This window comes from Neomonachus schauinslandi, chromosome 8 (genome assembly GCF_002201575.2).
Source record: "Neomonachus schauinslandi chromosome 8, ASM220157v2, whole genome shotgun sequence".
Classification (NCBI taxonomy): domain Eukaryota; kingdom Metazoa; phylum Chordata; class Mammalia; order Carnivora; family Phocidae; genus Neomonachus; species Neomonachus schauinslandi.
The window spans coordinates 9,696,055-9,720,814 of record NC_058410.1 but is presented as its reverse complement, the minus strand read 5'-3'; the positions used below and the strand labels follow the sequence as shown (position 1 = coordinate 9,720,814).

Sequence of the window (24,760 nt, the reverse complement as noted above, 5' to 3'; positions counted from 1 at the left end):
AAGATTCATGGTCTTCAGACCTACATCCTGTTGCAGCTCAGATAAGAAGGCCCGTTTTTTCGAAATCTGTGTATTCATGTTGGAGGAGCCTTGGATCCTCCCACCTGGTCTCCCAGTTGCCGATAGCGTGCACCATGCTGCCCTCTAGTGACGTCAGGGGTTTCCACCCCAAAGCCCGCGGATGGCCTTTCCAGACTCAGATTCAGATGTTCCCCTTCCTGTGCAGAGATGATGCCCGCACACCTTCAGCCTGGTGCAGACCCCCTGTCTCCCTGCAGTGAGGGGAGGCCAGCTCTCTCCGTCACACGTTCTGCCCATATCTGTGACACGGCTGGGTCGTGGAGCTCCTCCGTGTGAGCCCAGATAGATCCTATAAACCTGACATCCTGTGTACTGGGCTGCACAAGTACTCAAGGCGAAAACTCTTTCATTTTCACTAATAAGTGCTGTAATCTCTGCTGTAGTTTCTATTTCTTGGATTAAAGAAGATACAGACAGGGTTGGGAAATTTACAACATGCAGTCTTCTGGGACTACAGAGGACATGATGCATGTTTTCTTTGTGTGTCCATTTAGTTAAAAAAAAAAGTCCAGCCCTTCTCACTTAGAGTGCTATTTTGAAATAGTAAACTTTGGACACATTCAAAATATTCAAAGGGCTTATAATGGAGCTTTTTTTTTTTCAACAACAGAAATATCGAGGATACCTATAAGTTAATACTCTATACCTGTGCTGCCCAGTAGACAAGCCACAAGCAGGTATTTAAATTTAAATTCATTAAAATTAAGGGAAATAAAAAGTTCCTTGGTTACACTGGCCATGTTTCTTGGCGGCCACGCGGCGGCTGCTTGTGGCTGGTGGCTCCTGTTTTGGACAGTGTGGGTGGAGAATGTTTCCATCACTGTAGAACATTCTGTTGGGCAGCAGGGCTCTACACACTCATTGATTTGGTTGTGATCATGTTAATCTTCTGTCCAGATTACTGTCGTGGGTTGCAGGGAGTGGAAATGCCACATGAGGATAATAGAAACAGGCTTTGGAGTTAGGCAGATCTGAGTCCAGAGTTGCCTTTGTTACACATTAGTGGTGTAATAACTTTAGAAGCTCTTTTGAACTTTCTATCTGAAGGATAAAAAGGAGATAATGAAGGAGAGCCGACAGTACATGCTTCCCAGGGCTGCTGTGAGGGCAGTGTGCCCCCAGGACAGAGCCCAGCACAGGTAGATGGGGTGGGGGGGGGTATGTTGTGGCCACTGTCATTGGCATGTGATTCATGGCTGGGAAGGAGGGGCGAGGATCCCGCGCTCTCCAGGGCTGCGCTGGGGGACCACGGGCTCAGGGTGGGCTAGACAGGGCAGGGGAGAAAAGAATGGGACGGAGGGTCACAGGATGGAAATGGATAAAATCCACGACATTTTACAAAGTTGCCCATTCCGAGCATTTTTATGTTCTTAAGCCTGATCCTCATAACACTGAATGTTTGGGCAACTCATCTTTGGATATAGATGTAATGAAAGCAGGAGCACAGCCCAGTCTCAGAGCTGGGGCGGGCGCAGTGAAGATGGGCAGCCACGCTTCCCAGTTAGAGATGAGCTTTCTCCAAACCACTCAAAAACACTGTCATGTAAAATGAAGGAAGGGGCGCTTGGGTGGCTCAGTCGTTAAGCGTCTGCCTTCAGCTCAGGTCATGATCCCCGGGTCCTGGGATCGAGCCCCGCATCAGGCTCCCTGCTCTGCGGGAAGCCTGCTTCTCCCTCTCCCACTCCCCCTGCTTGTGTTCCCTCTCTTGCTGTGTCTCTCTCTGTCAAATAAATAAATAAAATCTTAAAAAAAAAAAAATTAAATGAAGGAAGCCACGTAAAAGCTCCTCAGTAGGTGTATGTGATTAAGGAAAGATGAGATGGTCCATGGGAAGTCTTTTGTTATGTAATATTTTAAGAAAAAACACATCTGTATCATCTGCCTGGTGAGTTTCCCTCCCCCTCCCCCACCTCCTTTGCAAATGGGCCGAAATGACTGTGATTTTCTTTAACAGGGAAGGAACATTTTTTCTCACGATTACGTGTTTTGGTGCGGTGATTTCAACTACCGCATCGATCTCACTTATGAGGAAGTCTTCTATTTTGTCAAACGCCAAGACTGGAAGAAACTTCTGGAATTTGATCAGCTGCAGCTACAGAAATCAAGTGGGAAAGTAAGTTGGGCTCTTAAGTCAGCAGCACACTCCGCTGGAGTCAGAGCTGCTTGGAAGGGCCGCGTGTCCGCATCAAGCGCAGCCCTGTGGGAGGCTGCTGAATGCTGACCACCCCGCCCTGTACTCACAGGCCAGCCGTGTAGGGCCTGCCGCACTTATATGTACTCAGCCACCGAGTGACACTCCAAGTACTCTGTTTTCGGGAGATCTCTGTTTCTCAATGGTGAGCACGCACACATTAGAACAATATTTGATATACTTTATATACCAACTGCTGTGGATAATCCTCCAGACCATCCTACAAATTAGGTATTATACCCATTTTATAGACAAGAAAACAGAGGCCCAGGTCAAATGAGTCCAAGGTCACACAGTCAGTACACAGAGCCATGATGCAGTCCACAACTGTCAAACTACAGAGTTCATGTTTATCCCCTACATGACCCATGTGCAGTTTTTTTTTTTTTAAGACTTATTGATTTATTTTAGAGAGACAGAGCATGAGTGGGAGGAGGGGCAGAGGGAGAGGGAGAAAATCTCAAGCAGACTTCCCACTGAGCGTGGAGCCTGATACAGGGCTCCATCCCATGACCCCGAGATCATGACCTGAGCCAAAATCAAGAGTCAGATGCTCAACTGACTGAGCCACCCAGGCACCCCCCCCATATGCAGTTTTTTAGTGACTCCTTAGGCTATGATGTGATAGGAAAGATTCAAGTATGGGATCTGTCCTCAGTTCTTCAGGGGCACCCTGGCCAGCTTCCAGATGACCCAAAGTGTATCTTCTCCAACTAATACCGTCTGCTCATTTTGGTGCCTGTTAGCTTTATAGCAGGTGGGGCTCAGATGACAGAAGCACAGCCCCGCTGCATTTACCTTTTGAAAATAATAACAGCTGGTCCAGTGTGCAGAGCTGGGGGAGGGAAGGTCTTTCCTACAGCGAGATTCAGACATTCCTCGAGGTTTTCTGTTCACTGCCCGCTCAGCCCTGCCCCGGATTGCCAAAGGGTGTCCAGATGGAAAAGTAACCACACCATACCTCTCTAGAACAGGTTTTTCTTCCTTCCTCCTTCCAGTATTGTCCACACCCTTCCACAGATGCACAGAGAGAAGTAGTGAGGTCTGTTCCAGGGTCTTCTCACGGCCCTGGGGCTGGATCCAGAGTTAAACAGAAACAGAATTTAGTTTCAGTTCTGTGCTTCTATTTACCCAACTCATTTAGTTAGCAGGTATCAACGAAGGCCTTGTTAGGTACGGCCGGGCATTGCGCCAGGTCTGGCACTGAGCGGATGGGCACCTGGGATCCTCACCGCGAGGCGATACATTGGATACCCAAGGTGGGTGGGAGATCCTGGGGTGGTGTGTAAGTCAGTGGAATGAATAATCATCACTCTCTTGCTAACAAAATAGCACACACGTGTTCAGTTTTATTTTTTAATTTTTTTTTTAAGATTTTATTTATTTATTCATAAGAGACAGAGAGAGAGGCAGAGGGAGAAGCAGGCTCCCCACTGAGCAGGGAGCCCGATGCAAGACTCGATCCCAGGACCCGGGGATCATGACCTGAGCCGAAGGCAGACGCTTAACCATCTGAGCCACCCAGGCACCCCACGTGTTCCGTTTTAAACATACTTACAACTATAATGTAGATTCTGTGTCTTTTTAGGAAGAGAGCACTCTGGAATGGGCTTTTCTGTTTTTTGTTTTTGTGTACGCTGTACAGAATCTAGGAGAGCTAAGGTGGTCTTGGTCTTTTCTCCCAATAGATTTTTAAAGACTTTCATGAAGGCGCCATTAATTTTGGACCTACCTACAAATATGACGTTGGCTCGGCCGCCTACGACACAAGTGACAAATGCCGCACCCCTGCCTGGACAGACAGGGTCCTGTGGTGGAGGAAGAGGCACTCTTTTGACAGGACAGGTGCGTGAGATGTGTGCGCGCTCAGAGCTGGTGGAAGGTGAACGATCAATAGCATAGAAGGCAAGTCAGTCACGTTTATTCAGCACAGCGCCCTTTGCTACGTAAATAGCATCTCTCTTGATAACCCCAAACTACAGGAAAGCCATTCCAGTTGGTAGCCCCTAAGCTTTGGAAGTTGTGCTTTGGGGAGCCCCCCCGGCTCTCCCTGCCCCCGCATCACGGCTGTCCCCCCCGCACACACACACACACCACGCCGTCTGCCTTCTGAGTGGACAGCAAGGAGAGAAGCCGCGCTCTTCCTCTCCAGTGACTCACCCTCTCACACACATGCACTTTATCCCGCGCATTTCGTTCAACCAAGCGCTGACCTGCTTAAAGCTCCAATTACACATTGAACGTGAGCCAGACACAGGAAAAGAAGAGTTTTTTCTCAATTCATTGCCAAGTACGTTTTGAATTGTTAAGTGATGGCCAACTCGCAAGGCGGTTGACTTAGAGCACTTAGAGGTAAAACAGCTCTGCTTTTCTGGCAAGATGGATGCAGAGATTTCAAAGCAGGGGATCCCGTCGTTCAGATCAGTCTTTGGACATCTGTGGTCATCCCCGGGGCACCAAGAGGCAGGCATACCGTGATGTCCTTAGCCGCGGCTTCGCCTACATAGGGGGTTGCAGACTTCCTGTGTTCCAGTGGGCCCTGGGATGGGAACCCCAACAGCTACGTCTGCAGTCCCACTCAGCTTGTCCACTGGGGAGGAAGTAGGCAGCACTGGGTCCTCTACATAGATTATCTACCCTAGAGCCCCCAGGCCAGCTCAGCAGGGTTTCTGGCCCAGCAGGTTAGAGCAGACGAGTCTGAGACAGGTGTGTCTGTGCGGTAGATCCCTGGTGTAGGCTTCCTCAGTCGGCATTCCCATATGTTGATACTGTTTTCTGTTGTATGTGGGTCTCTTGATTGGAATCCCTGTGAGTAGCTGGAGAACTCAACCTTCTAGACAACGATGTAGATGCTGACACCACCGTCAGACATTCCTGGTCTCCTGGTGCCCTCAAGTATTACGGCCGAGCCGAACTACAAGCGTCTGATCACAGGTATGGTCCTCGCCGCCTCGGGCACGTTCTCCTGCGCTGCGGAAAGCGACATCTGCTTATCCCCGCAGAGAACGGACATGCGGTCCTCCCCGAGATGCGTGTGTGCACGCGTGAGAAATATAGTAAAGAGCGAAGAATAGTGTGACCAATAGCTTTGTCCCCACCACCAAGAATGAATCCGTGTTGGTATTGTAATTGCTCGTATCATAAATGACCTCATTTATGAAAATTGCAAAGATGCAGCCTGTAGTATTTTGCAGTTTAAATTCCTACAAATGATGTCATTGTGCACCTTGCTTTTTTGTCACTTAATGTTTTTGAGATACAATCACGTCGGCATTACAGACCTGGCTTATTGCCTTATAATTGCTGTCCAGTATTCCACTAAGTGTATCGATGGAATTTACCCATTTACCTGCTGGTGACATTTTTTTCTAATATTTTATCATTACAAATGTGAAATGGTTTGTAAGTGTTGGATTCTGAGTTCTTAAATGCTCTGAGCTGTTGGTTTGGCCTGGCGTGTCTTGCATTATGGATGGAACACAGCAGCAGGGTCGGTCAGCTCGATGTGCGCTGGGACCAGCTGCAGAGGGAGATTAGTCTCGTGGAACATCTTTAAAGAGACAGAGGATGGCATTTGAGGGTGTGAATAGGAAGGGTTTGATCTTCCCATGGCTGCTACCAAAACTAGCCTGTCAGTTTCAACTTCTACAAGGAAGGAAATTAGGAGAGAGAGTTGGTGGTCAAGAGCCGGTCGGCCAGTAGGTCTAAATCTTGAGATATTCTAAATTCTTAGGAAACCTGTTGTGGCAAATCCACACCTAGAAATGAACCTCGGGAAATCTCCAGTTATAGGACTTTCTATAGCAAAGTATCAGTTTGCTAGTTCAGTGAGTGTCTTTAGAAGCAATTCATTTAACCTCTATTCACTGAAGGGCCTTGTATACCAGGCCCTGTCCCTGGCACAGTGAACAAAAGAGACAAGACCATATTCTCATGGAATTGTCTAATGAGGACAGACAGACAGTAAACAAAAGTGAAAGGAAAAATAGTAGTGACAAGACTCAGACAAAGGGTTGGTGGTGCTCTTTTATACCCAGTGTTCAAGGAAGGCCTTTCGGATATGATGACCGTAGAGCCCCAGACCTGAAAGAAGTGAGAGTGTGAGCCATAGGGGTGACAGGGGGAGAGCATTCCAGGGCAAGGCAGTGAACCTTCAGGGATCCAGAGAATCGAGGTGGGGTGGAAAGAGTAGAGGAGGTCATAGGAGCTGGGCAAGCAGTGCAGGCCATGTGGAACCCTGCGGGCCACAAGAACGTTGGGTTTGACTCGGGCTGAGGAGTGGCATTATCTGACGAGGTGTTGACAGAATCAGCCCAAGGGAGTCCAGTGGGGCCAGGGAAGAAGCTAGTGCAGGAAGCAAGGGTAGTGCCAGCCTTGGACCAGATGGTCACGGGTCCCCATGGCGAGAAGCAGTTGGGTTCTTGATAGATTTTGAAAGTGGAGCCCACAGAATTGCCTGACAGATTGGATGGGGTTTTGGGGGGGAGCAGATTTGAGGAGGACCCCAGAGTTTGGCCTGAGCAGCCGGAAGGACGGAGTAGCCTTCACTCTACTGGGATGCTGGGAGCTGCAGATCTGGACATAACTGGTTTGAGGTGTGTCTTAGACATTTGTGGATTTTTCTGATTACAGAAGCAGAGCCCCTCAGTTATTGACAGTTAGGGGAGACCTACGTCCACAAACAAACCCTCTGTAGTTCCGCCCTCTGAGACAGTGTCTGCAGTGGTCTGTTAGGTGTCTTCTGCATTTTCCGTGTGCGTTAGAAGACTTTACACCAAAATGTTAACCTGTGTGCGGTGTGTGCTCGTGTGCAGACGCCCTTTCACGTACAGGTATGCGTGTGAGGACATTAGGGTTATATTTTGCAGACTTATCATTTTGCTTTACTACATTCATATTTTTATTTTTTTATTAATTTTTTTTTTAAGATTTTATTTATTTATTTGAGAGAGAGAGAATGAGAGAGAGCACATGAGGGGGGGAGGGTCAGAGGCAGAAGCAGGCTCCCCGCCGAGCAGGGAGCCCGATGCGGGACTCGATCCAGGGACTCCAGGATCATGACCTGAGCCGAAGGCAGTCGCCCAACCGACTGAGCCACCCAGGCGCCCCTACATTCATATTTTTAAATTAAACGTTTTATGTTGAGGTAATTCTAGATTGGCACGTGCGGTTGTAAGGAATAATACAGAGAGCTCGGGTACTCTTTCCCAGGCCCTGCAGTGGGGAGGTCCTGTCACTCTGTAGCACAGTGTTACCACCAGGTTAGCAGCAGCCATGTCACTGTCAAGACACAGAACATCCCCTTCATCAGAGGGATGCCTCCCGGCGCCTTTTCACATCCCTGCTCCCTAACCCCTGTCCACCACTGCTCTTCTCCTCCCTTTCCATGATTTCGTCATTCCAAGCATGTTACATAAATGGAATCAGAATGGGGCGGGGGGGACTGGCTTTTCCCCGCCAGCCTCATTCTCTGCAGATTCATGCAGGCGTCCCGCGTATCCATAGCCCATTCGCATCCCTGCTGGGGGCGCTGCCCGCGAGCACCTGCACCTGCCCCCGCCTTCCTCAGTGAGGAGGCTTCTCTTAAGCGTGTGCGGTTTCTCCCAGAAGGTTTTCTGCCACTCACTTAGTGCATATCCCTGCATCAGATTTTTCTCCATCTTCTTTTTTTTTTTCTAGATGCAAAAAAACCCCCAAAAATCTAACAGTGGCGATATAAGTTTGTGGGAGGAGCATACTGATTATCACTCACATCTCTTCATTTTTGCAGTGTTCCCTGGTTTTAAAGGTCACCGCCATATCATCTACTATTTTGTCTTCTGTTTTGTTTCCACTTAATACTGTATTATAAAAGTCTTCAAGAAGATTACATAATCTTTGTAATAGAGGATTTCCTAAATTTTTGTAAAGAGAGTAAACCCACCCCTCTAGCACAATGGCAATAAACGATTGCATTATTTCCTGCTGATCTGTTTTCCTGGGTATGTCAACTCGACTTCTCTGACATTATTCTTATTAATTGTGTAAAATATTATCATATGGCTGCACCATAACCTGTTTCCCTGTCATGGGACAGATAGACTGTTTCCCCTTCCCCCTTCCATCAACAGTGCTGTAATAATCATCCTGTGTATAAATCTTTGTGTGAATCTCTGGTCACTTTCTTAGAACAGAGTCCTAGAATTAAAATTAGTAGGTTAAAAGAGATGAACATTTTTGAGATTCTTAACAGCAATTGCCAAATAGCCCTCCGAAAAGCTTGAACCCCTAGCCAAGGGGGAATTCCCACTTCTCTCCATCCTTGGCAGTACTGACTAAAACCACATAGAAAAATCTCTGCTAATGGCTGGCACTGTTTTTTCTAAACCACCCTTAGGTGAGAATGCCAAGACAATGCTAAGATTGGGCAAAGATAGAATCTGAAAGCCTAGGACAGGCAGCCAGGTGCTGGCACTGGGCTGGGGCCACAGCCGTGGGTCATCGATGTTCACTCTTCACAGCGGAGCTCTGGGGGTTGGGACCTGCTCGGCCGCGTTACCCGTCACCTGTCTTCCCTCTGTGTCTAACGCAGACCCGTGCTGGCGATCGTGGAGGTGGAAGTTCAAGAAGTCGATGTGGGTGCTCGGGAGACAGTGTTTCGGGAAGTGTCCTCTTTCCAGGGCCCCCTGGATGCCACCGTCGTGGTCAACCTTCAGTCACCGACCTTAGAAGAGAAAAACGAGTTTCCTGAAGATGTGCGCACAGAACTCATGCAGACCCTGGGCAATTACGGGACCATCGTTCTTGTCAGGTAATTAGTGCCCCGGCTGGTGCGGGTCCCGTGTGCATGTTGGGTACATGGCCGGCCAGAATCCACGAGAGCTGCCGGGTTGTTCTTGGCATTGACTTGGCCCATCTCATTCATTCCAGGATCAACCAAGGGCAGATGCTGGTGACTTTTGCAGACAGTCACTCGGCTCTCAGCGTCCTGGATGTGGATGGTATGAAGGTAAGTCGTGCTCAGTCACCCATGGAGCGGGGGGCTGCTTACTCCCCAGAGTCTTCTTGGGCACCACATGAGGGCAGGAACTAGCACCCTTCCTTCTGGTGTCTATTTCTGGTCCCCTCGTTGAGGTCTCTAATGTCCAGCCCTGGTCACTTGCAGAATTTGGGGGGAAGAGCAAATGTTAGAAAGTAGATCCCCCTGAGTCGCTGGGTCTGTCTCAGCTCACACCTGCACATGGGAGGGCATTGCAGTCCTTCTCTTTAGACAGTGTATTTTGGACTATGCAGTGTACAAGGAGTTCCCATTTTGATAATATCCTGGTTTTACGTTCACATGGCATGAAAAGCTGGAGATGATAATTCAACTTTTATTTGGGCCAAACGTGAGCTCTGCTGATCTTGCCTGAGGTCTAGACCCTCAACTTTTCATGGCAAAACATGAAGACTGGCCTGCTGCTGAAGCAGGAGTTTGAGCTGAATGCCCTTTGAAAGCATGGGGGTGGTTCTGAGGTCTGTACTCCTTCTCAGATGGCCACTGTGTCCTCAGGTGAAAGGCAGAGCCGTGAAGATCAGACCAAAGACCAAGGACTGGCTGAAGGGTTTGCAAGAGGAGATCATCCGAAAGCGGGATAGCATGGCCTCCATGTCTCCCACTGCCAATTCCTGTTTGCTGGAGGAAAACTTTGACTTCACAACTCTGGACTATGAGTCAGAGGGTGAGTAGCTTTGCAAGGACCTCTTGGTCATTGTGGCGAGGCCAGCAGGCAAGTTCCAGCAACCAGCATGAGATTTTCAAGACCCCTTCTCACACCTAAGGTGACAGGCGGTCCTTGGATCACAAGCACTATATTCTGTGTGCTCGGTTTGGCACTGTGCACATCTAGGAGTAATGCATGAAGCAGTAAGACCTGGAGCCGTCTGAAATGACAGTGAGAACAGTGTTTTTGAGGCTGTCTGGGCTGTGGGCTCAGTCGGTGTCTCAGGCCTGAATGGAACTGGCGTCCTGTACCTGTTGACACGTGGGCGCCCCCAGGCTGCTGGAGGCTGGGCCGCAGGCGTCCCGACGCAGAGCAGCAAGCCCGGATGGTGAAACAGACCCACTGCCTGAAGGCTGTGCCATTTACCCTCATTGTGCACTGTGACATTTCCTTCCCCCAGGGGATATTCTCGAAGATGATGAAGACTATTTGGTGGATGAACTAAGTCAGCCTGTGGTCTCAGATGGCGAGATGGGCGGGGACAGCCTCTCTGAAGCCCCCAGCTCCACAGCAGCGGTGCCTATCAGCAAGTCACCTGCGCTCACTAAAAAGAAGCAGCACCCGACCTACAAAGGTAGCTTGGCCCTTCCTTTTCTAAAGAGCCTCTGGCATCCGATCTGCTTTCTCTCCGCACCAGGGCATTGCATGAGGCCACCAGTTAAGTGCTCACAGCCCACGCTAGGGCTGAAACCACAAGTCCTAGCAAGTGGGTGGAAACCGGGCTCTGGGCCCGTATCCAGCTACCACCACCCTGATTTTCTCTATGCTTTTTATTTATTTATTTTTACCACTGGTACCGTTACAGCTTACCAGATCCGTGGTAATCCCTGCTTCCTCAGTATGTTTAAATGGCCACAGCCCTGAATTGGTTTTACATTTGTAATTCTGTTTTTCTTCTCCACAATGTATATTTCAATCCCGTAAGAGACTTACTTATTTTTTTATTGAAATATAATTGACATACAATGTTATATTGGTTTCAGGTGTACGACTTAGTGAACCTGTAATTCTGTACATTACACAGTGCGTGTGGTTACCATGTGTCACCATGTAATGTTGAAACAGTATTATTGACTGTATTCCTATGCTCTACTTTTCATCCCTGTGACTGATTTTAAACTGTAAGTCTGTATCTCTGAATCTCCTTCACCTATCTCCCCCTCACCCCCCGGGGAGTCAACAACCAGTCCTCTGTATGTATGAGTCTGTTTCTGGGTTTGGGTTTTTTTTTGGCTGTTGTTTGTTTTGTTTTTTAGGTTCCACATGTACGTGAAATCATACTTGTCTTTCTATGTCTAATGTATTTCACTTAGCACACTGTCTGGGTCCATCCAGTATCTATGTCCTCAGTGCTGGGGTCTGGTTACATTCCTGTAACATGTTATTACACAGTAATATGATACATTAGCATCATTCTATCATTTGAGACTTAAGCAAAGAGGGACTCAAAGTCCCGCAGATTAAACTGCAAAGCCCTAGGTTATATGATGTAATGGCCCTTTTGAATAAGTTTTAAAGCCCGCTGGCCTTTCGTGGGCTGGAAATTAGGGTCGTTTGTGCCCCAGCCCCAGACTCTCCCACAGCCACAAGGGGATTCCCACTGCCGCTCGCTGTGCCTTCCCCATTGGAGGAAAGCTCTGTCTGGTAGGTTCGGCAGCTTAGCATGTGTCAGGCCCCTTTGAGCTGCAGCTGAGAATACAGAACGGGGTGAAAGTGAATTGAGATGCTTCCCAGGGAAGGTAATTTGCCGGGAGAGGTGCAGACACCCCCAAGCCCCTTTGTGCCATGGTCCCAAAGGTGGTTAGTAGCCTGGCTGCACTGAGCCATCAGGAGCTCTTAAATGTACAGTTGCTGATCTCCATCAAGGAGATGTGGGTTTGGCAGGGGTGGGCTGGGACCCTGAAAATCTGGTATTTCATGAAGCTCCCCAGGTGACTGAGATGCGTGGCTGGGTTTGGGGACCATTGCCCAATCGAGGTGGTTCTGTGCACTGCACATCCAGAGGGCTCCTGCCCTGAGTGGAAGTGGCTGAAGGGGCATGCTCTTCAGATAGCAGGCAGTCCTTTTCTGAGGAAGTGGCCATCATTCAGGAAGCCTCTCGAGGGGAGGGCACATATGTGCACCAAGACCTCTTGGAGTGAAAAATTAGTAGGGGGGCATGGGGCTATGTGGGCAACCTTGCCACCTGGCAGGTGTCGAGAAGGCATGTCCTTGATGCTGTGGGGGTTCAGGCATTCCCATTAGAAGGAGAAGCCCTGCCTCTTCCCAGCTCCAACTTCAAAAATACATGGGTTTGAGCTGTTGGAAATGTGAGGGGTGGAGTGTCTGAGCCAAAAATCGGGCTATGCTGTAGTGTGGGAGAGAAGACCTGCAATTTCCCTGAACTTATGTGTAATAAGTGTATATGTAATAAAATCAAAGCAGTCACGTCCTCACGCCCCTCCGAGCCTTAGAAGGTATTTGCAGGACAAGTCAGGAGGTTGATCACCTGTGAAGTAGCTGGCAATGGGTGACGGTGGGCAGGGACACCCCATACCAGGAGCTTGCCCCCAGATGGCAGGCTACCCTGTGGGCAGAGACAGAGAATATTCTCAGCTTCCAAAACCAGCTGTCCTGTGTTAGAGTGAGGAATTCAAACTGAGGGGCTCTGGTGTTCAAGTGTCTCCTCTACTCTGTGTGAGTCTCCTTCATTATTTTAGAAGGAGACACCCCTAGCCTTGGAAAAATTTCCATGTCTCTCATGTCTGGACTGGAAGCCTTGTCCACAGTTCATCTCCTGTTCCAAGCAGGCAGTGGGTGCCCCACTCCCGCCCTCCCATGCCAGCAGAGAGGGGCCCCCTGCCCTGCGGGGGGCCCTCCTGCAGTCGGTTCCGCGCAGACCCGAGTCCGGGCCCTGCCTCACGCCTCACTTGCGTTCCACCATGTCCTCCAGATGATGCTGAGCTGGTGGCGCTAAAGCAGGAGCCGGAAGCAGTTGGAGATTTCCGGCACCGTTCTCCAAGCAGGTCTCTGTCGGTTCCCACTAGGCCTCGGCCACCTCACCCACCGCAGAGACCCCCCCCCTCCAAGTAAGACTTTGTTGCTTTCGGCTTCCACCATGCCTGCTGGGAATAACCCCCTATTTCCTGCTACTCAACACCTGCCTCTGAGTCGCTGCTGCCTCGCTGGGTCCCCAGCGCCTTCCCCTCCTCAGGCTCCTTTTTGTGTCAATCCCAGAGATGGTTGTGTTTCTCACAGCAAACTACGTGATTCTTGTACACAGCTGTTCGCCTTCCTGTAGCCGTGGTTTGCGTTAAGGGGCTTTCTGTTGGAGATGGTAGAGAATGGAAAATGGAGGGGGCCGCCAAGCAAAGACCTTCTAGCACCTTCCTCCCCAGCCCCGCAGAAGTGGCCTTCTGTCCGTGCCTGCTTCCCCCCTCCCTGTTTCCCAGGGCTCCAGGAAGCCCCGATACCCGGCACTCCAGGCGTCCTGGCTTCTGCGGGCCCACACCTGCTGCCCCTGGCGTCCGGCCACCTGAGGATGGGCCCTTCCCGGCCCGGCCCCGAGGACGGCGCTCCTCTTCCTGTCTCTTCCAGAGCGGTCCTTGGCCCCTCAAGCTTCCCTTAACGAACTGAAAAGACATTGGTGACGGGCTTTTGAGCACTTTCTGTTTTACCTCTACTGTTTACTTCTTCCCCCCCACCCCGAAAGTGTGACAGTCAGACACAGAGATTTTCCCTCAAGCTTTACTTTCCCATTGGGTTCATCTTGGCTTACGTCACATTAGTAATCGATGGCAAGCTGGAAACACGTGACTTTTTAAGCATATTCTTTCCTTTTCTGAGTTAACACTCAGAGATTAAAATACTAAATAAGTAAAAAGTAAAATTTATATCGTATTGTGAAAATTTACAAAAATAGATACGTATAAAAAAAATTTTTAAATGCACTTGATTGTCTACAAGTAACAATTGTCAACCACAAGACTTCTAGCCTTTTTCTGATTATGTACATCTATACCAACATGTGGTTATTTATTTATTTTTTACAAAACTGGTATCCATTCTGCTTGGTCCTTTGTCTTTCATCTAATGTCTGTGTCTTTAAATGTTCTTTTTTTTTTTTTAAAGATTTATTTATTTATTTTTAGAGAGAGAGCAAGCTCATGCCAGTGTCAGGGGAGGGGCAGAGGCAGAGGGAGAGAGGGTCCCAAGCAGACTCTGCACTAAGCGCAGAGCCTGACGCGGGGCTCGATCTCACAACCCTGAGATCACGACCTGAGCCAAAAGCAAGAGTCGGACATTCACCGACTGCGCCACCCAGGTGCCCCTGCATATTCTAAAATATGATTTCCTAATGACTGTGTCATTTAATATCATTTATTCCCCTGCTTTGGGATTTTTTAGATTTTGCCCACAAGCCATTTTTAAAATGGGGTCCTAATAACAGTAGTGTATTTTAAACCATTCCAAAATACATTGACTTTTATATCAGATTTTTGACCCCCCCCCCAGGATGTTAGATTAAAATTTGCATTCAAATAATACTTATCTAGAGAATAGGCACAAACTGAGAATCAAAAGAGAAATTTAATACCGACCCTGTGGATGCCCACCTGCCCCACACAGGCTGAGACCCTAACCGTGTCCGTGGTTGGACTGGCTCTCGGCTGGCTGGGAATTGGCCTCAGAGCAGCTGGTGACTTCACTAAGATTGAGACTCTGCCCTCGTTGGTTTTCACAGCTGGTTTAGTGGTGAAAAAGTCGGCGTCGGACGTGTCCATCTCCTCCGGCACCCACGGGCAGTACTCGATTTTGCAGACGGCAAAACTTCTGCCGGGGGCACCCCAGCAGGCGGTGAGTTCTTCTGTGTTTGGCTCAAAGCAAAACGGGCCAGCATTTCAAACCCAAGGGATCTGCCCCATGGTCCATCTTCGGCCCCTAAGATCCTGTGGGATTGCCTCTTCTCAGTGAACACATATACCTACATCTCTTTACCCTCTGCCCGCCCACCAGCGCGCTCCCAAACCCAGAACTCAGGAGCAGATCTGTTACAGGGTTTCTGCATGGTTGTACAGAGTGTTAGAGAGAAAATCTTACTTGATGAAAAATCCCACATGTCCCTGTGTGGTGGAACTGTTAGTTTCCAGACTCCTCTGCTTCTCTCCTTTCTGAGGCTTGCCGTTGACCTTGGTGTACAGAGCAGTGCTCGATAGAAGGCAAAATAGGAGAAATTCAGATCAGTTGTCTTGAGAGAAGAGGCTAAGAAGAAGGGGGGTAATAGGGCCTAAATAGTGCAGTAGGGGAACACTAGTAATAACCACAGTGAGGGAGGATTGTAGAGGCGGAAACTTCCAGAGGATGGCAGTGAGCCACTCAGGAGGACAGGAGGTGACGGTCAGTGGCATGGAGGTGAGGGAGGTGAAGCCGGGGTGCTGGGTGGAGGCGAGCTGTCCCAGGAGGCTGGACAGATGTCACGCGTGATAGCAGGAAGAGGGAATGACTGGGCCTCAGTAGTTGACAACAGTGAAGGCAGGTCATCAGTGGTAACCCAGAGGTTTGGGTTAAGAGGGAGAAAGGTGAAGAGGTAGAAAAAGTTATTTTCAAGAAAAGAGTGGAAGGTGTTTTAATAACTTTGCTGAGCTGTGGGAGAAGTGGCTTCTGATGGTGCTTTCTGGCTTTTACCTGGTTAATTAAATAGATAGTGGTATATCCACATTGCAAAGACCTGTAACCAGCCAGTTTGGGAGAGGAGGCTTGCAAAGACCTGTAACCAGCCAGTTTGGGAGAGGAGGCTTGCAAAGACCTGTAACCAGCCAGTTTGGGAGAGGAGGCTTGCAAAGACCTGTAACCAGCCAGTTTGGGAGAGGAGGCTTGCAAAGACCTGTAATGACCCAGTTTGGGAGAGGAGGCTTGTCAGCTCTGAATTATTGCATTCCTCTTCTTGGTATGAGAGTACTTCCGGGAGGAGGCTTGAGGGATGCAGTCTAGATTGGAGTTTGTGTTTAACTCCTGTCTGATGGAGCCCCGTGCCCCTCACCCCTGCAGATTGATCAGTAGGCAGTAAGCGGACCAGGCGAGCCTGTTTTCCTGCCTCTGTTAATATGCTTTTCTTCTTGTGTCTCTCCTGAAGCCCAAAGCCAGGATGGGGATAAGTAAACCCTACAACGTCAAGCAGATCAAAACTACCAATGCTCAGGAGGCAGAAGCAGCCATCCGGTGTCTCCTGGAAGCCAGAGGAGGTGAGTGTTCTCCTGGGGCTCTCCTTCTGGTCTTTTATGCATCTTCCTACTAGAAGTGGTCTGGAAGAGAAAGTAACTTTTTTTTTCTTCCCCCCTGGAGGGGGTATTAAATTGGAAGCACCCTTTAGCAACATTTTATAAAATTCCACTACAAATGTTATTATCCATTTAAAATTATATATTTAAAATTCAGTAAGAATATAGAAATAACCCCAGGATTATTAAGAAGCACTTTAAGGGAGAGACTGAAATAAACAAAAATGGATTTTAGAAAAGGATAATGCTCCAGGCACTAACTCATTCTGCCAGCTCCATAACAAGAGATAATTTGGGACCCATCCCTATTTCAGGCACAAAACCTTCTTTTTAAATCACCAGCAAGTATAGATTCTTTACTGTCAGGCGGGGACCTCTCCCCCACTCTACTGCCGGTTAATTTTTTGTTGCTGTTACTTCACCTAACCCATGTTAATCATATTAATCATAATCACATTCAAAATTGCTGATACTAATATTTTTGAGGGTTGTTGTTGTTGTTGTTTTGATTGTGTACAAATATCTCTTTTAGAAAGGAGAGCTCATGCCCTCTGAAAAGCCATAGCCAATCACAACTGTCTATTTGCTTTTAGGCAGGATATGTAACTTATTTGGAATTCCAAGTAACATTGAAGGAGGGCACAAATTAAGAGGTCGAGAAACACTGTTGTAGGATAACACTATCATGAGTGGTTTCTTTATTTATTAACAAAAAATAATACAATTGTATGGATGTTAACCGCCCACGTGACCACCAACTGATGAATGGATAAAAGGTAGTGTAACAACTATATAGCGGAATATTATTCAGCTATAAAAAAATGTATTCATATATATGCTTTATCATGGGTGAATCTTGACCATATAAAAGCTAAACAAAAAAGGTTTATATATTGTATGATTCCTTTTATTTATTTATTTGAGAGCATCCGTGGGGTGGGGAGAGGGAGAGAGAGAGTCTTAAGCAGGCTCCATGCCCAGTGAGGAGCCCAGCGCAGAGCTTGACCTCACGACCCTGAGGTCATGACCTGAGCCAAAATCAAGAGTCGGATGCTCAACTGACTGAGCCACTCAGGCACCCCGTATGATTCCATTTATACGAAATGTCCAGAATAGGCAAATCTATACAGAGAGAAAGTTACTAGTAGTTTCCGGGGTCGGGGGGAGGAGGGGATGGAGGGGCGACTGCTAATGGGGGACAGGGTTCCTTTTTGTGGTGATGAGGATGTTCTGGAATCAGATAGTGGTGACGGTTTGTACAACTCCGGGAGTATACTAAAAAACCCCTGAATTGTATCCTTAAAAAGGGTGACTTTGATGGCATGTGAATTATATCTCAATAAAGCTACTTTTTAAGTGTTCCATGAATGTAGAGGTTAGGAAAGGTTTGAGATCTGAAATCTCCCGGGGATCCCAGCCTAACATTTTCTTGGTCATGAGCCCTGCTGAGATTTTGAGACGTTTCGGATTACCTCCCCAGGGAAATGCACACAGACATAAAACTTTGCATATAATGTCTGGGCCTCAGTGATCCCCCATGAAGACCATCCCTGTTGAGACGGTGAACATGAGAAGCTGGGAGCTAAACCTAGCTGGCTGATCCTGACAGCCCTTAGAGATTTTTTTGTTTTTAGAAAAAAGGAAATACGTTGCCTTAGCAAATTACTCTTAGAGTGTGAACTGCCTACAGATTAAGTCATGCAGCGAATCACCCTGTCCTGTCCACTTCAGCCATCCGTACACCTGTGTGTTTCAGGTGCCCCAGGAGATGCCCTAACTGCCACATCCCTGAGGGACCCAGGGCCTTCCAAACCAGAGCCCACGGCAGGGGTGGCCCCGCTCCTGCCCCGGCGGCCTGCGCCCAGAGTCCCCACCATCAAGAAGCCAACCTTGCGGAGGACAGGAAAGGTAAGAAGCTGTAGCAGAGCCTCTTACTGCCAAGGGGCTCCAGGGTCTGGACTCCCGTCCTTGGGGACGCTGCTTGACCATCGCTTCCCTCCTTCACACGCCCGCGTGTCCTTGGCTCTCGCTGAGCAGAAAAACCAGGAGTCTCTCACGGCGATGGAACAGCTGGGAGGTATCAGGCCTCTGGAGTGTTCTGTTGGAGCCCCCAAACGAAGCCCTTGTGGGATACTTTTTTCCTGTTTGTGTGTCTCCGTATCGTGTGCACGAGGTTGCACGGGTACAGATTTTTATTCGCCGGCCGGTGGATTTGCAGTGGGGACACGCTCTGCGCGGCCTCTGATACCGGGGCCTGGACACCTTCTCTTGCCACTTTTCTTGCAGATTGTGTTTTGCTCTCGCTCTCAAGCTTCTCAGCCTTGCTTGCTGCTTCAGAGACATGAGTTTGTCAGGACAGTGGCAGCCCAAAGACTGGCACCTCTAGAGACATCTGGATCTTCCGTTTGATCTCGGTGTTCTAGTAACGGGACCCTCGGTAATCCGTTGGCTGGCCGTTCCCGAGTGACTGCCGCTTTCCACCCATGGCGCGTGTGCAGTGTGGCTTTGGCGCTTGCTCTGTGTTCTCCGCATCGGTCTGCCCCACATTCGCACCTCGCGTCTGTCCATCTGCCCTGCCCCCTTACAAAGCAGACCTCTTTCCTCCTCCTCTTCCCTGTGCCTGCTCCGTCTTTTCTTTTAAAAGCCAGGGCAGAAATGGGTCATTTTCCCAGGCCGCCACGCAGGAGTGACAATAAAAGGCTGGTGGAGAAGGATTGTTTCTGCGGTTTGTTTTCTAAAGAATCAGGGGAAATGCTGACGCTTTATGATACGAACAGCTCCTTCCATGCGAAAGCTCCCTTTTGTACCGTGCAGTTGTTTTGTGATGGTTTTGAGTCAGAACAGAGGAAGTGATGCTCCTGTGTGAAATTTGCCGTCTACTGTAGTTAAATTGATCAAAGATTTAAGGAGCAAGCCGATCCATTAGCCCTTCAGTTAGCTTACTGCCCTCACATAAGTTCCATCCACCTTGCATGGTACACGCTGAATTGTCCAAGCGGTGGCCTCAGAGAAGATAGTTTCCAGAGGTTCGCTTTTAATAAAGGAAGAGCATAACCCCATTTCCTAAGGTAACAAGGGAAAAACTAGTTTCAGAATATTCACCGTGTGGCCCTGGTTTTCAAGTTTCCACTCCTATGTCGTTGGACCTGCTGGTACTTGACAGATGTGTGTTCCCCCTGCGCTCTCTTGTACCTGGTCACACTTGAGCATCCCAGACATTCTCAGATCTCGAATTTGCTAGAATGTCCGCTTAGCCCCATCTCTGCTCCCCCTGCTGACACCGTCTGGGTGCTGACCCCCGCGCCCCCAGTGCTGGTTTCTGACTGACTTACACTCTTGGTCCTGCCTTTCCTCAGCCTGAGTCACCGGAAGACCAGTTTGAGCAACAGACGGTCCATTTTACGGTCGGGCCCCCAGAGACAAGCCTTGAAACCCCCCCTCTAGCAGCCGTCCCTCCTGTTCCCAAACCGAGAACACTTCAGTCTGGGAAGGGTACCGAGAGGAAGCCGAGCAGGGGGCTGCCAGCACCAGACGATGCCCCTCCCGTGGCCACCCCACCGTCCCCGCTGGAGGTTCCGCCGCCCACGCCCCAGGCGCCCCCGAGGAGGAAGAAGTCGGCCCCCGCCGCCTTCCACCTGCAGGTGCTGCAGAGCTGTGACAGCCCATTCCTCGCGGTCCTCCCCTGCAGTGGCCGCAGCGACCTTCCCCCCGCACACCCACCCGACGGGGGCGCTCTCCTTCCACAGGCCACTGGCCTCAGCGCTTCCTACGCGGCAAGCCCCGCAACCCCCGGTGCCGAGCAGCCCAAGTCCGAGGCGGCCTCCCTTCTTGGTGATTATCAGGATCCCTTCTGGAGCCTTCTCCACCACCCGAGCCTGTTGAAGAATGCCTGGCTCTCCAAGAGCTCCGACCCGCTGGACTCGGGTACCAGGGGCCTGGAAAGAGCACACACAGCCCCGCTGCAAGGCTCTGCCTCGGCTGCCCAGGAGCTGCCGCCGGGGCGCGGGCCGAAGGACTTCGATCGCTGCGTGACCGGCAGTGACCAGGACAAGAGGACGGTGCTGCAGGTGTTTGACCCGCTGGCGAAAACATGAGTAGGAAGCGTGGACAGCGGCTCTCCTACAGAAAGTGTGCCTTCTTCCCTCAGGCGTCCCTTCACAGGGAAAGCCCGGAGCCTTGGCCTCAGCCCCCCCCCCCCCCCACCCTCACCCCTGCTAAGAGACCACTCTTTAAAGGCGCACTGAAAAAACATTTGGATTTCTGTCACTCGTGTGTACTTTACAGAAATTGTGTCTCTTATTCAATAAGATGATTATTCAGCCACCAAGATCGGTTTTAGTCCAGACTCGTGCATTTTAGTTTCCCCTCAGGGGTCTGAGAAACCTCTGGTTAGATTCGATGTGTGGATCTGAGGACAGGGAGTCTAGCTGATAATGTCCAAGAAGTTCTTCCCTGGTTGGATTTTCCATGCTTGTTTGTTTTGTTTTGTTTTGTTTTGTGTTTTGTTTTCGATTTATGTGTGTCTGTGGTGTTTTTAAAATGTTGTTTGTACTTTACAGATTTGGGATAACTTTTTGGCGATCCACCTGGAGGTTGATGTATCAGCTGAAAGGTGGTCGGGACCATTAAGAGCTGTACCTGGCCTGCTGACCCCAGGTTAAAAAAAAAAAAATCGGAGTTGAAAGTGGCCAACAGATCAACCAAATGACAAGACGACACATTCCCGTGAGCCCTTGTGTTTCTGTACACGTACAGGAACCTTGATTGTGTGGGAGATGGTGTCATACGCTGTCTGGGCTCCGAGGCACATACTGTTAGCTTAGCCGGAGCTCAGGCTGGCTACAGACTCCTCCCCGTACCGTGTCTTAGCTACCGCATGTCGCCTGACGTGCTGCAGTCTGGAGCCCTGGTGTACTAGTTAAACCAGTTTTTATCCGCTGGCTCTTCCCTACTAAAGGAAGCCTCGTCGCTTCTTTCCCCCCTTGTGTTCCATGAGGAGGAAAAGCACAAACCGTGCAGACTCATGCTGGCACATAATATTGGGCCTCGTCGTGACGCTAGGAAGAACATTTCATTTAGCCTGGGCTGCCTGGCTGTGGTTTCGGGAAGGAAAGCACCACCTGTCCCTGTATATGAGAGACCCCAGGGCAGCATTTGTGGGTTTGCTTATCTGTCTGTGTACTAGGTTTATATTTTCGTCTGTACATTTATGACACCTTCTTGCCCTAGTCAGTCCTTTAGAAGGACATCACCAGACTGTTGTACATTTTAAGAATAACGTTGCAAGGCCTAGAATCCGTTTGGAGCAGATACCATATTTTTGCTAACAAGAAATTCACGGGTGAAAACTTAGTGTGCCACATACCATATTTAGGAGTTTTTAATGTCCTAGAATCATACAGCAGTGACTCTGAACTATCCCTAATGTGACTGGAGAATTGGTTAGGATGGCACTAAATGCTAATGGTTAGGATGGCAGTAATCATCCTGCCTAGGGGGATACCACTCTCTTTTTGCCTCTGGGATTTCAGAATGACTTCTCATTGCCACTATCCAGGTACCCTGCAGATTATTTAAATCTGGCACTCAACACAAAAACGGAACTACAACATTTATCGCATTTCATTTGAAAACTGGTAAAAGCAAAAGGTCTTAGTGACCCACAGGGATAAACAGGTAATATATGTAGTTGACCAGTCTTAAAAAGAAGGTGTTTCTGGCCTTAGCTGATTAGGACGCTTTCTGTAGAGTGTAAGTACTTTATATCCTGTTTACCTCTCTAACAAACATGAGTAAACAACGTAATTCTTGAAGAGTTCAGGGGAGAAAGAACACAAGATGGGTAAATGGCTTGGAGAAGTTAAATAATTTGCCAGGATTCACATTGCTACTAAGAGTACAATTGGGAATGGGATCAAAGATTTCCTCATTCAAATGTTCTTTCCTCTGTCACCTCTTTTTCCCACCAAAAAGGAGGTGAATTTGAAAGCAGATTATGTGTAATGTAACAGTTGCTTGCAAAGCTGGAAATAGGCCTAATTTTCAGGTTTCTTTGTTCTAGATGCAAATGGCCAATAAATGGGACAGAGAACAGAATTTTAATGAAGAAAGGTGCTCATTACACAGGTAGCTCTTAAGGATCTGACATTAAGTATTCACACAGAATTGTGTTGACCTCAGGAGACAGGTCACGAGAAAAATTCTAAGTAGTTTAACGTGAAGAATCGAACAAATACTTGATCAGGGGTGTTCAAATCCGTGAACAACATAGACTGGATTTTGAGGTGATCATATATAAGGTTCACACACCAATGTTCTCTTTAAAAAGACAATTGGAATTGCCTTACTTAGTTTTTAGGGCTTTAAGAGATGATAGGTTTCCTAGGTTAGCAGCAGAGTTGGTTAAATATTCTGGACGAGCAACTGCCGGCCTAGGGATTTCTCTTTGTGGGTTTTTTATTTCTGGTTTTTCTGTGCCCCCACACAGGCCCTGAAGTGTCTTTTATTACTGCTCTGTAAGACAGTACAGTTCACCGCAAAGAATTTGAGGCACAGAACTTTACAATTCAACATTGTCTCTATGACCCCAATTATATTCCCTTTTCCAACCTAATCTTCTCTGACTTATTGCCTATTTTTAAAATACGTTCCAGTAAATGACTGAAATTAGGACATCTGCTCAAGCAATTCCTGTAAAAGTTCTAAGTTGTTGAATTTCAAGATAGAATAGAATTATCTGGATATGTAGAAGTACAAGCAAAGTAATACATTAAAACATTCGCTTTATAATGAAATAATTTTATCAGCTGCAAAAATTATTTATTGGGTGACTAGTAATTAAAACCCTGTAATGTTTATTTGAAGTGGTAATTTGTACTGCAGTTGTAAAAAATGCCTATTAAATATTTTGTCTTTTTTTTAAAATTTGGTTTGTTTCTTTTTGGATATGGAAGAATGTTGGAATATCTTTTTTATGTTGCCTTCTATTCTGGGTGAAATGTGATTACTAGTTATTCCTCTGAGTTTGGGTTTTGTCTTTTTTATAAATGGTGTGAGGTAGGGGGGCCAACATCACCTTGCCGAGGGATAGTTACACTATACCATTCATTAAATAACAAACTTGCTCTTGCTTCCTTGAATTAGGTTCCTTAAGGGGTTATTCAATTTTATTGGCACTTTCAAATAACATTAGGATTTACATAGCCTTTCTATTTTATTTTTTTCTGTTAATTTTTAAAACATTTTTCATTAACTTCAACTTTAATTTACATCTTTTTTCTTTTGTTTAATTTTGTTCTTAATTTCTTAATTAAAAGTAGCACTAGATTACATTATCTTTAGACTTTCTCACTTAACAGTAAAGATATTTAAAGTTAATATATTTTTCCCTGATTATAGCTTAACTGCACCCCACACATTTTGGCATGAAATATTCTCCTTTTTGTGACTTTCTAGATTAATTTGCTTTTATCTTCACTCTCATCCAAGGGAGACTAATTTTCCAATAGTTAAGGGTTTGACATTTAAAAATTGTTTACTCCTATTTTTTTGGATTATGACCTAAGAATATGGCCTAGATAAACCTACTTTTTAAAAATTTATTAAGGTTTGGGCGCCTGGGTGGCTCAGTTGGTTGAGCGACTGCCTTCGGCTCAGGTCATGATCCTGGAGTCCCGGGATCGAGTCCCACGTCGGGTTCCCTGCTCGGCAGGGAGTCTGCCTCTCTCTCTGACCCTCCCCCCTCTCATGCTCTCTATCTCATTCTCTCTCTCAAACAAATAAATAAAATCTTTAAAAAAAAAATTTATTAAGGTTTGATCTGTGGTCAAGTGCAGGATTGACTTTTGAAGTGTGTTCATCAATATAGAATAAAAAATATTTTTTTAGTTGTAGGTTACAAAACTGTGTGTGTGAGAGAGAGAGATCAAGAGAGAGATTTGATGTATCCTCTATACCCCAAATGGAACAGGTCTTTTGTAAGGCAGATCTGGGGGGGGTGCGGGTAGAGGGTGGGTGCATAGTTCTCCAGTGCAACGGCCTCCCACCTCCTCCCATTTGTTACTAAGATTCCTTGGGTTTTGTTGAATTAATGCTTCTCAGTTTAAGTCTTGTCAATTTTTAGACATGTTGAATGATTGCCTTTACTAATTTTGACTAGTTTAATAGATGCCTCTCTGAGGGAGAGATTTCCCTCTGCTCCTCATCCTGCCATTCGGGACCTTCTGGCCCCCCCCCACCCCCCCGCCCCAGGCAGTCTGTTCTGTGCCACTGGATTACTTGTCAATCTCTGTGCTGATACAACGTTGTCTTTTTTTTTTTTTAAGACTTTATTTATTTGACAGAGAGGGAACAGAAGCAGGGGGAGCTGGAGAGGGAGAAGCAGGCTCCCTGCTCAGCAGGGAGCCCGACGGGGCTCAGTCCCAGGACTCTGAGATCATGACCTGAGCCGAAGGCAGACGCTTAACCACTGAGCCACCCAGGTGCCCCCC

The 24,760-nt window shown here is 47.9% G+C and overlaps 1 protein-coding gene across 2 annotated transcripts in view; it reads left to right on the top strand.

The window, feature by feature from the left end:
* SYNJ2 (synaptojanin 2) overlaps positions 1–23,195 on the top strand; it is a 96,482-nt gene extending 73,287 nt beyond the window's left edge. For both annotated transcript variants that reach the window (XM_044917357.1, XM_044917356.1), the window contains 12 exons: positions 2,036–2,194; positions 3,961–4,117; positions 5,089–5,206; positions 8,844–9,062; positions 9,182–9,260; positions 9,804–9,972; positions 10,415–10,588; positions 12,947–13,081; positions 14,738–14,850; positions 16,127–16,235; positions 18,028–18,179; positions 19,628–23,195. In XM_044917357.1, the coding sequence (XP_044773292.1) occupies positions 2,036–2,194; positions 3,961–4,117; positions 5,089–5,206; positions 8,844–9,062; positions 9,182–9,260; positions 9,804–9,972; positions 10,415–10,588; positions 12,947–13,081; positions 14,738–14,850; positions 16,127–16,235; positions 18,028–18,179; positions 19,628–20,365 (2,322 nt within the window). In that variant the 3' untranslated portion in view covers positions 20,366–23,195. The remainder of the gene's footprint in view (positions 1–2,035; positions 2,195–3,960; positions 4,118–5,088; positions 5,207–8,843; positions 9,063–9,181; positions 9,261–9,803; positions 9,973–10,414; positions 10,589–12,946; positions 13,082–14,737; positions 14,851–16,126; positions 16,236–18,027; positions 18,180–19,627) is intronic.
* The last annotated feature ends 1,565 nt before the right edge of the window (positions 23,196–24,760 follow it).